This window comes from Rhincodon typus, chromosome 9 (assembly GCF_021869965.1).
Source record: "Rhincodon typus isolate 14 chromosome 9, sRhiTyp1.1, whole genome shotgun sequence".
Classification (NCBI taxonomy): Eukaryota; Metazoa; Chordata; class Chondrichthyes; order Orectolobiformes; family Rhincodontidae; genus Rhincodon; species Rhincodon typus.
In genome coordinates, this window is record NC_063340.1 from 81,296,167 (window position 1) to 81,311,992 (window position 15,826).

The following is a 15,826-nucleotide window of genomic DNA, read 5'->3' on the forward strand; positions in this document are numbered from 1 at the left end:
AGGAAAACCCCAAGGCGCTCTATACTTATGTGAGGAACAAGAGGATGGCCAGAGTGAGGGTACGGCCAATCGGGGATAGTGGAGGGAACTTGTGCCTCGAGTTGGAGGAGGTAGGAGGGGTCCTTAATGAATACTTTGCTTCAGTATTCACCAGAGAGAGGGACCTTGACATTTGAGGACAGCATAAAACAGGCAGATATGCTTGAACAGGTTGATGTTAGGAAGGAGGATGTGCTAGAAATTTTGAAAAACGTGAGGATAGATAAGTCCCCTGGGCCAGATGGGATATACCCAAAGTTACTACAGGACGTGAGGGAAGAGATTGCTGCGCTTTTGGAGATGATCTTTGCGTCCTCACTGTCCACTGGAGTAATACCAGATGATTGGAGTGTGGCAAATGTTAATCCCTTGTTCAAGAAAGGAATAGGGATAATCCTGGGAATTACAGACCATCAGTCTTACTTTTGTGATGGGCAAATTATTGGAGAGGATTCTGAGAGATAGTATTTATGATTATTTGGAAAAAGCATAGTTTGATTAGAAATAGTCAGCATGGCTTTGTGAGGGGCAGGTCTCATGAGCCTTATTGAATTCTTTGAGGGTGTGACAAAGCACATTGATGAAGGTAGAGCAGTGGATGTGGTGTATATGGTTTTTAACAAGGCATTTGATAAGGTTCCCCATGGTAAGCTCATTCAGAAAGTAAGGAGGCATGGGATTCAGGGAAATTTGGCTGTCTGGATACAGAATTGGCTGTCCAATAGAAGACAGAGGGTGGTAGTAGATGGAAAGTTTCCAGCCTGGAGCTCGGTGACCAGTGGTGTTCCACAGGGATCTGTTTAGCACCTCTGCTCTTTGTGATCTTTATAAATGACTTGGATGAGGAAGTAGAAGGATGGGTTAGTAAGTTTGCTGATGATATGAATGTTGGTAGAGTTGTGGATAGTGTGGAGGGCTGTTGCAGGTTGCAACGGGATATTGACAGGATGCAGAGCTGGGCAAAGAAGTGGCAGACGGCATTCAACCGAGAAAAGTGTGAAGTGATTCATTTTGGAAGGTCAAATTTGAATGCAGAATACAGGGTTAATGATAGGATTCTTGGCAGTGTGGAGGGGTTGGCTTTCATTGGCAGGGGAATTGAGTTTAAGAACTGCGAGGTTATGCTGCAGCTCTATAAAGCCCTGGTTAGACCACACTTTGAATATTGTGCTCAGTTCTGGGCACCTTATCATAGGAAGGGTGTGGAAGCTTTAGAGAGGGTGCAGAGGAGATTTACCAGAATGCTGCCTGGACTGGAAGGCAGGTCTTATAAGGAAAGGTTAAGGAAGCTAGGGCTTTTTTCATTGCAACGAAGACGGATGAGAGGTGACTTGTAGAGGTGTGCAAGATGATGAGAGGCACAGATAGAGTGGATAACCAGAAACTTTTTCCCAGGGTGGAAATGACTATCAAGAGGGGACATAATTTTAAGGTGATTGGAAGAAGGTATAGGGAGGATGTGAGAGGTAGGTTCTTTACACAGAGAGTGGTGGGTGCGTGGAATTCACTGCCAGCAGTGGTAATAGAGTCAAGTACATAGGGACATTTAAGCGACTCTCGCATAGGCATATGGATGATAGTAAAATGAAGAGTATGCAGGTTAGTTTGATCTTAGAGTAGGCTAATAAGTCGGCACAACATTGTGGGCTGAAGGGCCTGTACTGTGCTGTAATGTTCTATGTAACACTCAGCTTGTTGACATCATGTGCATTGGTCTCTTAGCAGTAGTCATATCACTTTCACATTATGCCAGTTCCCAACATCTCCTCTAGTCCATCCAGGTCACTGGGGAGCAGGCTGGTGGTTAGGGGACTCAACGGAGTTTAACATTGCAATCTAACTCATGAATACTATCAGGATCTAAATAAAAGACAAGAGTGCCTATATAAAACAAAAATCATTCAAAGACAAGGGTTCTGATGACCAGCATGGCAGCCTGAAACAATGGTTTTATTCAATATAATGTGGAGCTGGAGGAACACAGCAGATCAGGCAGCATCAGAGGAGCAGGGAAGTCGACGTGTTGGGTCGGGACCCTTCATCAGGACAGGGGGAAGGGAGCTCAAATAAATAGGGAGGGTCCCAAAGGGTCTAGGCCCGAAACGTCAGCTTTCCTGCTCCTCTGATGCTGCTTGGCCTGCTGTGTTCATCCAGCTCTACACCTTGTTATCTCAGATTCTCCAGCTTCTGCAGTTCCTACTATCTCTGAGGGGATTGTGGAGATTGGTCAATGGGAAGGGAGGGGCAGATAGGTGAGAAGGAAGATGTAAAGGTTGTGTCAGGTCAAGGAGGTGGGGATGAGAGGTAGGGTTGGACACGGGATGCGGCTGGGAGTGGGGAGATTTTGAAGCTAGTGAATTCCATGTTGAGGCCATTGGGCCGTAAGCTCCTAAGGTGGACGATAAGGTGTTGTTCCTCCAATTTTCATGTGGCCTCATTGTGACATTGGAGGAAGCCCAGGATGGACATATCACCAAGAGATTGGGAAGGGGAGTTGAAATGGCTGGCAACCGGAAGGTGGTGTTGATTGGAGTGTACAGAGTGCAGATGCTCCACAAATCTGTCACCGAGTCTGCGTTTGGTCTCTCCGATGTAGATGAGAGCAATGGATGCAGTAAACCAGGTTGGAAGATATGCAGGTGAATCCCTGTCGGATACGGAATGATTGTTTGGGGCCTTGGACTGAGGTAAGAGGGGAGGTGTAGAGGCAGGTGTAGCACCTCCTGTGGTTGCAGGGAAAGGTGCTAGGTGTGGTGGGTTTTGTAGAGAGTGTGGAGCAGACAAGGGAGTTGCAGAGAGAGCAGTCCCTATGGAAAGCAGATAGGGGTGGGGAGGGGAATATCTCTTTGGTGGTAGGGTCTAATTGCAAGTGGCGAAAGTGGAGGAGGATGATGCATTGGATTCAGAGGTTCGTGGGGTGGTATGTGATGTCCAGGGCGACTCTATCCTTGTTGTTGTTTGGGGAGGGGTTTTGAGGGCAGAAATGCGGGAAATGCAGGACATGCACTTGAGGGCATTATGAATCACAGGAGAGGGGAAGTTACGGTCCTTGAAGTAGGAGGACATCTGGGATGTCCGGGAGTGGAACGCTTCATCCTGGGAGCAGATATGGCAGAGGCGGAGGAATTGGGAGTGTGGGTTCACATTTTTGCAAGAGAGTGGGTGAGAAGAAATGTAGTCAAGTTAGCTGTGGGAGTCGGTTTGGTGTAAGAATAAAGAGTGTTTTGATTAAAGCCTAGTAGTTTGACCAATCAAATCACATCTAGAACCCAGCGACTTACACTTGCCTTTAAATAAGGTAAAAGTTAGGGTCTAGGCTATCTCCTTGATATGTTTTGAGGGGCTGTGGCCTGATCCATAACAATAGACGTTTCCATCTTAGGCAGTAGAACCCAGAACCAGCAGCTTAGAATTTAATGATACTCATGATTTGTTTAAAACTCAAACTGTGCAGTTATGAAGACCTTGTCCATGATTAATGGAGTTATTTGGTATAGTTCAAAGCAGTGGTTTCCTAAATGCTACAAGGCAGTCCTTTAAGTATCTGGATACGTTTTAAATTAGTCGGGAAAGTGTAACAGAAGAAAACACACATTGTTTTTCATTTGTTTAATTTTCCATAATCTCAAAAAGGAATGTGTTATGGCGTGTCTTGAAATTAGTTGTTTCCTTTTATTCTGTCAGCCTCTAATGTCACACAGATGTCTACCTGCAGATATACTAGAATTGTCTGACAATATCTTTTTTTATATACTGGGAAACATAGCCCAAAGGTAATAAAACAAATTACACCGACTGCAATTTTTAACACTATCAACGGTCATCCTTTGGATGGAAGAGCTGTCCGTTCTATGCACTAAAACGCTCAATCTTTTGTGAATTACAATGTCCTATCACTCATCCTACTTTGTAATTCTTAGCACCAAAAATTTTCAAATGGGTTTTTCTCAACCCTTGTTCTTTTTATGTTCTTCCTAAATTTCACACTGCACAGAAATGGTAGGCATAAGTTGAACAGTAAAATCTAATCCTCAAACTTATGTTGGAAGTGTCATCAGAATTAGACAATGATAAACAGTGCACCGATACTGCATTGATGTGAAAATGAAGTCTGCATGCCAATATCATGAAATTAGCCACTTTGAACCTTAAACTACATTTTGAGCTTTACTGTTATGGCTTGAAGATGTCATCTGAATCCCCAGGGTAAATTGCAGCCACATTATGCTCTGCCAATCCACCACAATCGGATATAGAATATAGGAAACCTATTAACTATTGAGGAAAGTATTTATTTGAATGCACCAGGATGCCTATATGTAGTCAATGAACTCATTAACTTCTCAGAATTGGAAACATAGCAATTTTGTATGGATGCAGTAAGGGTTGCAATTTGAATGGCCTAATTTCAGAGCACAAGGGACCATTTTAAATTAAACTCTCAGCTAACCATTAAAAAATGTGTGTATATGCTAATTCAGCCAGCGAGAAACTGAGCACTACAGGGACCTGACAGCACATAAGGCTGAGAAATATACATGACATGGTGTTACTAGTGGTCAGGCTTACACTGCTGCACACTTAGACAATTGACATGATAATAAGTCCAATATACACTACATACATTAGTGCCTTGTGTTATAAAGACAATTTATATTTAATATTGTTTGGAGGACTTAGGTTTTGAAAGATAGTAGAAAATGACTCATTTCAAATTTTGTGTAAATACCTGGAGTCCTTTCTTTAAAAGAGGTCATTTACATTTCACTTTGGACATCAGAGATTTTTTTAAAATAAAGCTTCTTGTATGTCACATGGCTGATGATAATTGCTTGCTATGCTGTACACCCTTGCTAGGGCTGTTTCTTAACTGACTGGCTTTGAAAAGGGCTTGTTTTATCTGGTTCACTTGAAGGGAAGCCTGCTTAAAGTCATAGAGTCATAGAGTTGTACAGCACCGAAACAGATCCTTCAGTCCAACTCATCCATACCGACCAGATATCCTATACAAATCTAGTCCCATTTGCCAGTATTTGGCCCATATCCTTCTAATACCTTCCTACTCATATACTCATCCAAATGCTTTTTAAATGTTGTAATTGTACCAGCCTCCACCACTTCCTCTGGCAGCTCATTCCATACATGCATCATCCTCTGCATGAAAAAGTTGCTCCTTAGGTCCCTTTTATATATTTCCCCTCTCATCTTAAACCCAAGCCCTCTAGTTTTGGACTCCCCCATCCCGGGGAAAAGACCTTGCCTATTTACCCCATTCCTGCCCCTCATGATTTTATAAACCTCTACGAGGTCACCCTTCAGCTTCCTAAGCTCCAGGGAAAATAGAATAAGCTGCATAGCTGATCTCTTTCATTTCTGAAAAGAAATGGTGAGTTCAGGGTGAAATCTATTTGTTTTTTTTTGAAAGAGTGATTGAGGAAACATCTCAAAATTTCCTGAGTAATTGTGTCTGCAAGATTCAGAGACAACTAAGCATGATTAGTGACTTCACTGCTTTGATGTGCTAGCATGGGTAATGACTTTTCTAGTCCAAAGCCTTGAAGGCAACCCATTGGTCAAAGTATAATTTTTTCAGAAAGTCAATCTCCACAGAAAAGTCTGTTTACTTTCCCTTTTTCCTGAAGCGTGTGTATTTGTGTGTGCACTTTGGGGATATTTAGAAGGAGGCATATTTATACTTCTATATTACTTACTTAATTGATTATTTCAGTTTTATTGAATACGTTTTGATTCGATAATAAACCAATAATTGTGTTTATCAAGAAATCTGATTGATAGATCTTGTTGCATAAAACCTGATTTAGATATGGTCATTCTTTGGTCATTTTGATAACTGGGAAAAGTATCTTTGTTTCATAAGCTCATCATGTCTGCTCCATCATTCAATGAGACCATCATTCAATGGTTGATCTGATAACCCTCAACTTCACTTTCCTCCCTCTTCCCCATAACCCTTGATTCCCTTATTGATTAAAAATCTATCTCTCCCAGCCTTGAAAAGACTTAACGACTCAGCTTCAACAGCCCTCTGTGGTAAAGAAATCCACAGCTTCATTACACTCTAAGAGAAGAAATTTCTCTTCATCTCTGTCTTAAATGTGTGACCCCTTATTCTGAGATTATGCCCTCTGGTTCTGGACTCACCCATAGGGGTAAACAACCCCTCCATGTCAACCCTGTCAAGTTTCACAAGAATCTTGTAGTTTCACTAAGGTCGCCTCTCATTCTTTTAAATTCCAATTAGTACAGGCCCAATCTACTCAAACTCTCCTTATAAGACTGTTGCTCCGTATCTGGTACCAGCTTACTGAACATTGTCTAGACTGCTACCAATGCCAGTATATCTTTCCTTAGATAAGGAGCCCAAAACTATTCACAGTATTCCAGCTATGGTCTGACTAGTGCCTTGTATAGTTTCAGCAAAAATCTCCCAATTTTTATACTCCATAGAAATAAAAGTCAAAATTCCATTTTCCTTCCCTATTACCCAGTGAACTTGGATGCTAACTTTTTGTGATTCGTGCACAAGTGTCATAGAGTTGTACAGCACAGAAACAGACCATTCAGCCCAACTTGTCCATGCCGACCAAATATCCTAAATAAATCTATTCCCATTTGCCAGCATTTGGGCCATTTTCTCCCAAATCCCTTTGTTCTACAGCTTTCTGCAGTCTTTCACCATTTAAATAGTACTCAGCTCCTCTATTCTTCCTGCCAAAGTGCATAACCCTACATTTTCCCACATTATATTCCTTCAGCCAAGTTTTTGCCCACTCTCTTAACCTGTCTATATCCCTCTGCAGACTCTTTGTGTTATCCTCACCACTTCCCTTCCCCCTATTTTTGTGTTAACCACAAACCTGGCCAAGTCTATTCACTTTCCTCATCAAAGCCATTAATATATATTGTAAATAACTGTGGCCCCAGCTCTGACCTCTGTGGCACTCCATCCTGAAAATGCTTCCCTTATCTCAACTCTGATGTGACTCATAGAATAGTGGGATTAGAGTGATGAACATAAGTTTGGTTTCTAACTACAATTCATATAATTTCATTTTAGAGTTAAAAATCAAAGAATATTGACTGAAATATTTACCATGGATTCAGATAACACCAGTAGTCATTCAGGCACTACTACTCTGTCTCATGATGCCATCTGAAACTTCCCTCTCTCCTACCTATGGGTAAATTACAGTTTCAATAAGTTTTCCTGTTCTACCTATAATTGGATACAAAAGATGGGGAAAATAATAACTGTTAAATACAATATGATGCCTTTGTGTAGTCAATTTTACAGGGAATCCGCTTTTCATTTTAATCTTCCTCACATCACGTGAATGACCAAGTGCTAGAATTTCACACCAGATGATTATACATAATTTGCAAGCCAGAGAGACAAAAGAATAAAAACAATGCAGTTAAACTGATAATGTACCTGTACAGTATAAAGCACAGGGAGTACATTACTCAATTAATTTCAATTTCTGGAATCACAGACTATTAAGAAAATGCTGTCATAAGGTTGTAGGCTTGCTTATTGAAAGTTTCAAAAACTTTGAAATGCTATCATATTTAGATAACAAATTGGCTTGTTTCCTTGATATCATGACTGTTTTATTTCATATAAATCATTTGTTAAACATGTAGAATCATGTGAACAACACAGACGTAAGGAGCATACATGTACACAGGGATAATACTCAGGTAGTCAATTATCCTCATAAAATACCTTTTATTCATTGATTAGTATCTAATTATTAGCCAATTTAGTCTGTAAACTTCTTTCGTAAGTGCCAATACCAGCCATTTTGAAGAAAATTTGATCTTACAGGGTAAAATACTGAGCTTGTTTGTTCATCACAAACAAAGTAACTGCTAATTATAAGGGGAGACAGTGGCATGGTAGTCAACAGAGCAGTAATACAGGGACCCAAACTATTGCCCCAGGGACACGGGTTCATTTCCCATCACAAGAGGTGATGGAATTAAACTTCAACTAAGAACAACAGAAGAAAACAACATAAGAACCAGGAGCAGCAGTAGGCCATCTGGGCCTTCAAGCCTGCTCCGCTGTTCAATAAGATCATGGCTGATCTTTTCGTGGCCTTGGTTCCACTTACTCACCCTCTCACTACAACCCTTAATTCCTTTACTGTTCAAAAACTATCCATCTTAGCTTTTAAAATGTTCAATGAGGAAGCCTCAACTACTTCACTGGGCAGGAAATTCCACAGGTTCACAACCCTTTGGGTGAAGAAGTTCCTCCTCAATTCAGTCCTAAATCTGCTCCCCCTAATTTTGAGGCTATGCCTTCTTGTTATAGTTTCACCTGCCAGTGGAAACAACCTCCCTGCTTCTGTCTTGTCTATTCCCTTCATAATTTTATATGTTTCTATAAGATCCCCGCTCATTCTTCTAAATTCCAATGAATATAATCCCAGTCTACTCAGTCTCTCCTCATAGCAAACCCTTTCAACTCAGGGAATCAAACTAGTGAATCTCCTCTGCACCCCATCCAGTGCCAGTACATCCTTTCTCAAGTAAGGAGATCAAAACTGAACACAGTACTCCAGGTGTGGCCTCACCAACACCCTATACAGCTATAACATAACCTCCCTGCTTTTAAACTCAATCCCTCTAGCAATGAAGGACAAAATTCCATTTGCCTTCTTAATTACCTGCTGTACCTGCAAACCAACCTTCTGTGATTCTATGAATTTCAAGAATATCCATAAGTAAAAAGTTAGTCTCACTGATGGTAGCCATGAAGCCAACATCAATTGTCATTGAAAATCCATCTAATTCACTGATGTTCTTCAGTGAAGAAAATCTGCCAACTGTACTTAGTTTGATTACATGTGACTCCAGGGCCACAGCAATGTTTTTGACTCTTAACCACCTTCTGAAAGTGGCCTAGTAAGCAACCCAGTACAAGGCCAACTGAGGATGGTCAACAAATGCTGGCCTGGGCAACAATGCCCAGATTACACTAAAGAATAAATAACAATAAATAAAAGTTCAAGGCCAGCATGAATAGAATAAAAATATGTAGCTTTAAGATCATTGGAGAAACATGTTCATTTAGAGAAACTATTGATCAATCATTGGTAAATTAAAACAAACCTAGAAAACCTAAAATTACAGCAGTCTCTCACTGTTGTGATTAAAGACATATTTGACATATATTCTAGATTTGGATTTCAAAATAGAGGCAATAGATGTGGGTCAGTTCTGTCGATAGAAAATCAACTTGGAACAGTGACCTAAATACATCAATTCCAAGAAAGCAGATGATTACAGTAGAGCGCTGTAGTATTAATGGGTAAAATGTTTATGCTGTTAGGTTTATGAGACACAATACATACTTTTAAGGCAATTAGTTTAATTTTAGTTTTTAAGATTCAAGTTTTTCCTTCAGTAGAATTCAGTTCAGCAGAGAATGATTTTCTCCTAGCAGGCAATTAAAGCTGTTAGTTAGTTAGTCAATCAGTTAGTTCAAGGTAGAAATGGTTTCTTGTCAGTGAAGCTTCCAAGCTAGGAGAGTTTGAATAGAAATCTTCAAGCTGTGTGAACTGAGAAAATTTATGTCATCAGAATTGTGAGGCGTTCATACCAGTGGACTTGTAAAGTATTCTAAATAAAGATCTCAGCAATTCAAAAGAAAGAAACTTGAAAATGCCAGTTAAGTAAAGACTTAAAAAAAGTTGAGCTAGGAGTGAAATTTTTCTGGGATTAGATCTTTGAAATGGATAGTGTTGGAAAAAAGGCTAAAACTCTGCTTTGGTCTTTCTAACTGTATTAAATATTTGTTTTTCACTGTATGAGTATGTTCAGGGACTAACCACCACGTTAACCAACATCAAAAATTAAACACATGATCTATCAAGCCAGACTTAATTTTGGGATCTGACTTATCCAGTATCACAAAGAACTGGGATCACAACACATTTGTCACTTTCTGAATGCTGATGTCAATGAACTAGTAATAACTGAAAGCGATGCTTGTTTTGTTGCTCTGTCAGTTCATTTACTGTAAAAGTGTATAGCCTACAGCAAAAACATAGGGCTAAATCTTACTTTCTTTAACAAAATCATAGATTGCTGGAAAAACTCAGGTCAGGCTACATCTGTGGACAGAAAGCAAAGTTAACATTTTAGATCTGGTGACCGTTCTTCAGAACTTGATTTTGGCTATCTCAGTTTTTAGTAAGTTCTCTCTCTGCATCTGTCTAAACTTGTCGTTTTAATTATCTACCCTACTGCTATTGCACCTCTCTCATCTGATTCTAACCCTATTCGACCACTCATCATATCCCAAACAACTTGTCACTGCTGGAATATCCCGGAATCGATCGGCAATTCTATCCCAAAACTGACCAGCAATCCTGATGCTGGTGCCATCCTTAAATAGCCAATGTGCACCTGGATAGCACTGTTAGTCTGGAGCTGATGTGCACAGATCCTGAAATTTGCCCTGGTCATAGTAGAGAAGAGAAAATTGGTGCCTTGCTTTCTGGGCAGGGATCTGGATGTCCTCTTCGTCCACAAAAAAGGAGGCCATGACACCAGACCATGCCAGCTGGTCTGAGGTTGCTACCAGATCAGTGCTGTCTCAGCCATCTGAAGCATGACTGATTATGTCCAATCCTTTGGATTGGTATTGGAGACTCCCATTGATTTGCTGTGCAGGAACCCCCTTCTCGAAGGTTATCTCCTTGAACTTGACTGAGGATAGCTGACTACTGTGACAAACTTCCTGACTTTGTATTTGTGCTAAATGGCATTGCATTATTGGAGGACGGTGAGGCTGGAATCTCTGTCTGAGGCAAAGCGCAAAAAGGAAGGATTCTGACAGTGTCCAGGTGGGCTCAAAGTGATTGGGCGCTAAAAGAGCAGTGAACAGCCTGGAGATGCAGCCTCCATGAGCTGGGTTCATGTCCCTGAGTGCAATGTATCCTTACTGCAGCATGACAATGACAGTTGCCATTGTGCCTTGATGTGCAGCATTGAAGTACAGAAGTGTCCTGAAGGCAGATCAGAGATGTACCATTTTCATTCTTAGAGACTGGCATGTGTGGATGCCAGTATCTGTGGATCGTAGCAGTTCAAGATGGCAGCTCATCACCACCTTCTCAAGGACACTTAGGGATGGGCAATAAATGCTCGCCAGCCAGTGACACCCACGTCCCACAATAAATTTTTAAAAATGGGATGTCTGTGTGGCTGTGAGTACTGAGATGATGTTTCATGGCAACCAACATGAAGCTGAAGTTGCCAAGTACCCACTATGATTTCCATGTCAAGATTTCTCGGCATCTAGTTTGTTCACAGCAGATGGTCCGACAGAAAGATGCATATTACTGGGGCGAGATCTGCAGTTAATAAGGTCATTAATATGTAAAAATGCTCCTCAATAGACAACTCACCTTAATAGACAACTTGCTGCTACCTGGTGAGAATCTTGTCTGGATGACTGGAATTTAGTTAAAAAAATTAAGCAAGTTGTTCCCAACGTCACGATAGGTTTCATAGGACTTCTCCCATTGTTCACCATAGCCCACATCGTTCAGGCCACAATAAGATTCTACCTTTAACTATGCTCTCAAATATAAATTAGGTATGCTGCATCAGAGGCTGATGAAAATCTCTGAAACTGTGATGGATTAAGACCACCCGTTGTAGGCAGCTAGGTATGCGGATCTGCTCCCAGCAAACGGTACTACTTTGATCACCGCCTCTCCAACCTCCTGCTGGAGCCCAAACTATACAGTTGATAAAATGAATGGGGTTGAGTGATGCATAGAGGCTCCAAGGAAATAAATGTTCTCAGAAGGCAAAGCATCAAGTCTGAAACTATAAATAAAAACTAAAAGGACCAAACAAAATCCACCATGACTGGATCATACATGGATATCATTGTTTCAAATGAAACACGCCCTTGGAACAATAGAAACAAATCAAAGTTATTAATAATTCACAATGAAATTAAATCACTGTTTGAGCTGTATTTCAAAGTGAAATAAGTCTGTGTTGGAAAAGGACCATGATGTGGAGGTGCCAGTGTTAGATTGGGGTGGACAAGGTCAGAAGTCACACGACACCAGGTTATAGTCCAACAGGTTTGTTTGAAATCACAAGCTTTCGTAATGTTACTCCTTCCTCAGGAGAAGTGAAGAGAAGCACACAGGCACAGAATTTATAGGCAGAGAGATCAAAAGATCAAACAAATAGTCTGAGTGGAGTGTCGACAGGCTGAATAATAAGTCTCTGCAGGTGATCGAAAGTGTCAGACGGTGTGAGTGAAGGTCAATAGCTGAATAGCAACTGAAGGGGCGACCCATATTCCGATTAAATGAGGCAGAGAGATAATTACAAAAAATTAAAAATAAGGTGGTGCTGGAGACAAACCCATGAAAACAGCCTGAACTGTGATCTTGGGTTCATGTCGCACTACATGTAACCTCACCACACTGTTCTGTACCTGTAAAATCTTCCACACTGTCCTGTTTTGACACCATCACCTTGATAACTTATACAGTTAGTTTGCACAGTTTTGGATTACTTGTTATTTTGGTTAGACCCTTGGCATGCAACTCTTATACATATCATGTTATTTTAGCCATTTGGTTTGTCTCCAGCAGCACCTTATTTTTAATATTTTGTAATTATCGCTCTGCCTCAATTAATTGGATTATAGATCATCCTTTCACATGCTATTCAGCTGTTGACACTTTACTCACATGGTCTAACATGTTTGATCACCTGCAGGGACTTATTATTCAGCCTGTCGACACTCCACTCACACCATTTGAATCAGAGATAGTAGGAACTGCAGATGCTGGAGAATCCGAGACAACAAGGTGCAGGGCTGGATGAACACAGCAGGCCAAGCAGCATCATAGGAGCAGAGAGGCTGACGTTTCGGGCCTAGACCCTTCATCAGAAAAGGGGGAGGGGAAGGGGGTTTTGAAATAAATAGGGAGAGAGTGGGAGGCGGATAGAATGATCTGTTGATCTGTCTGCCTATAATGCTGTGCCTGTTTGCTTTTCTTCACTTCACCTGATGAAGGAGCAGTGCTCCAAAAGCTTCTGTTTTCAAATAAACGTGTTGGACTAAAACCTAGCGTTGTGTGACTTCTGACTTTGGAAAAGGGCTTCTAGGATGTTGATGAATACTTTGGGCACATGGTGGCACTATTCATCACAATGTCTGCTGCTGCATTATTCAATTCTGTGATAGTTCAACATCCTACAAGATCCGACACGGTTAAAACAAAAACTTAAAAATTTTACACATTTTGTAGCTTATGGAATGAATAGCACAAGACTTTTGGAATGGTCACCCTATCTGAAGCAGTTTAGAATAAAGTTCATGCTGATGGAGGCAGTTTAATACAAATTAAGCTTGTCAGGGTATAAATAATTCCTATAAGGAGCATGTTCCTCTTTGTGGTGTTAGGGCAATACTTGTTGTCCAGGAACACAGAGAATGAACTAGAGCAAAGACCCTTTGAATTAGATCTTCATCCCTGTTAGGCTGCTCCCAGGATTACCAGAGGATATTGGTGGCTCCTACACCTGAAGTCAACATACAGTCAGCGGAACAATACAAAGAGAGATCAAAGGAAAAATTGGCAAGGTCTACACAGGGAATTTCAATGAAAATACATTAGTTACCTGTGTAAGATCTTTCAAACAAAATTTCAATGTCACCAGGGAACAACACAGATGAGCTGGAATGGGTCATTCTCAGGCCTGGCATCTCACTTTCATAATTTGCTAAAATTCCCAATCATCCTGGCAGTTTAACACCATTGAACTTTATTCAAGCATATGTGGAAGATAAGGAATGAGGAAGAATAGTTGATACACAGTCCTAAAAAATTATTTATAGAATTATTATTATTTATAGGCCAACTATACATTTCGATGTTAACAAGTGATTTTGTAATAGATTGGAAAATTTTTGATCATCACAGTCATAAATTTTTACATCATAAATTAGTCATGAAGGCATTTAAAGAAACTAGTATATAAATCAACAAATAAAGAATGGAGCAATTTATCTTAGAACTCACTTCCTTTCTAATAACACTCTAGTCATCATAGGAAGGAACTTTTCAAGTTGTATATATCCCGTGGGTTCTTCTTCCTCCACCTTTAAATAGAAATTGCCAAACAAAATTACAATAAAAAACAACGCAAGTACAATAGTATTTAATTCCATTAGTCTTCCCGTAGAAACTAATCAGATGCAATTGCAATACAGTACTTCACTGGCCACAGGTGAAGTGCCAGGTGACTATGTTCAAGAAGTGCGGCCGATCTAGGCCTTGTAATTACAGATCAGTTAGTCTGTGATATGGAAGTTATTGGACAAAAATTCTGAAGGACAGATTAATCAATAGTTGGAAAGGCAGGGATTGATCAGGGATAGTCAACACAGATTTGTTAGAGGGTGATGCTGTCTGATTAATTTAATTAAGTTTTTTTGAAAAAGCTGCTAAATATACTGATGAGGGTAGTGCAGTTGATTTGGTTTACATGGACTTCAGTAAGGCCTTTGACAAGGTCCCACATGGAAGGCTGGACCAAAAGGTAAAGTCCATGGGATCCAAGGCAAGTTGGCAAACTAGATCCAAAATTGGCTTACAAATAGGAGGCAAAGGGTGATGGTGGAGGTTTGTTTTTGTAATTGGAAACTTGTGACCAGCAGTGTACCACAGGGATTGGTGCTGGGCCACTTGCTGTTTGTCTTTTTTTAAATGCATTCATAGTAGGTCGGTGTCACTTGCTAGGCCAGCATTTATTGCCCATCTCTAATTACTCAGAGGGCAGTTAAGAGTCAACCACATTGCTGTGGGTCTGGAGTAACAAGCAGACCAGACCAGGTAAGGATGACAGTTTCCAACCCTGAAGGATGTTTTCCAATAATCAATAATGGTTTCATGATCATCATTGGACTCTTACTTCCAATTTTTTTTTAAAATTGAATTCAAATTCCACATCTGCCATGGTGGGATTGAATCTGGGTCCTTAGAATATTACCTGGGCCTGGAATTCCACTGCCTCCCCCAAATATACATGTTATAAATATTAATGGCTTTGATGTGAACGTAGAAGGTATAATTATTAAGTCTGCAGATGACACAGCAATTGATGGTGTTGTTGATGGTGAGGAGGATGGTCTCGAGCTACAGTCTGATATTGATCAGATGGTAAATTGAGCAGAACAATGGCAGATAGAATTTAATCCTGATAAGTGCGAGGTGATGCATTTTGGGAGGTCCAATAGGGAAGGACCTACATGATGAATGGCAGATCCCTAGGGAGTACTGAAGAACAAAGGGACCTTGCTGTACAAGTCCATAGATCCCTGACGGTATCAGCACAGGCAGACAGGGTGGTAAAGAAGGCATATAGGATGTGTGTCATCATTAGCTGGGGCATAGAATGTCAGAGCAAGGAAACCTTGTTACAACTGTATTAATTTTTTTTTCTTTATTCATTCACGGGATGAGGGCATTGCTGGCTAGGCAGCATTTATTGCCCATTGGTTAGGCCACAGATGGAATACTGTCTGCAGTTCTGGTTGCCACTCTATTGGAAGGATGTGAATACACTGGAGAGAGTGCAGAGGAGATTCACCAGGATGTTGCCTGAGATGAAATGTCTCATTTATGAAGAGAGAAACTGGACTGCTTGGGTTTGCTTTCTTTGGAGCAGAGAAGGCTCATGGGGAATCTGATTGAGGTGTACAAAATTATAA

General features: G+C 40.7%; 1 protein-coding gene across 1 annotated transcript in view; it reads right to left on the bottom strand.

Moving 5' to 3' along the window:
• efcab2 (EF-hand calcium binding domain 2) overlaps nt 1-15,826 on the bottom strand; it is a 45,718-nt gene that overhangs the window by 21,169 nt on the left and 8,723 nt on the right. Inside the window, exon 3 of the mRNA XM_048601370.1 lies at nt 14,136-14,215. Within this exon, the coding sequence (XP_048457327.1) occupies nt 14,136-14,215 (80 nt within the window). The remainder of the gene's footprint in view (nt 1-14,135; nt 14,216-15,826) is intronic.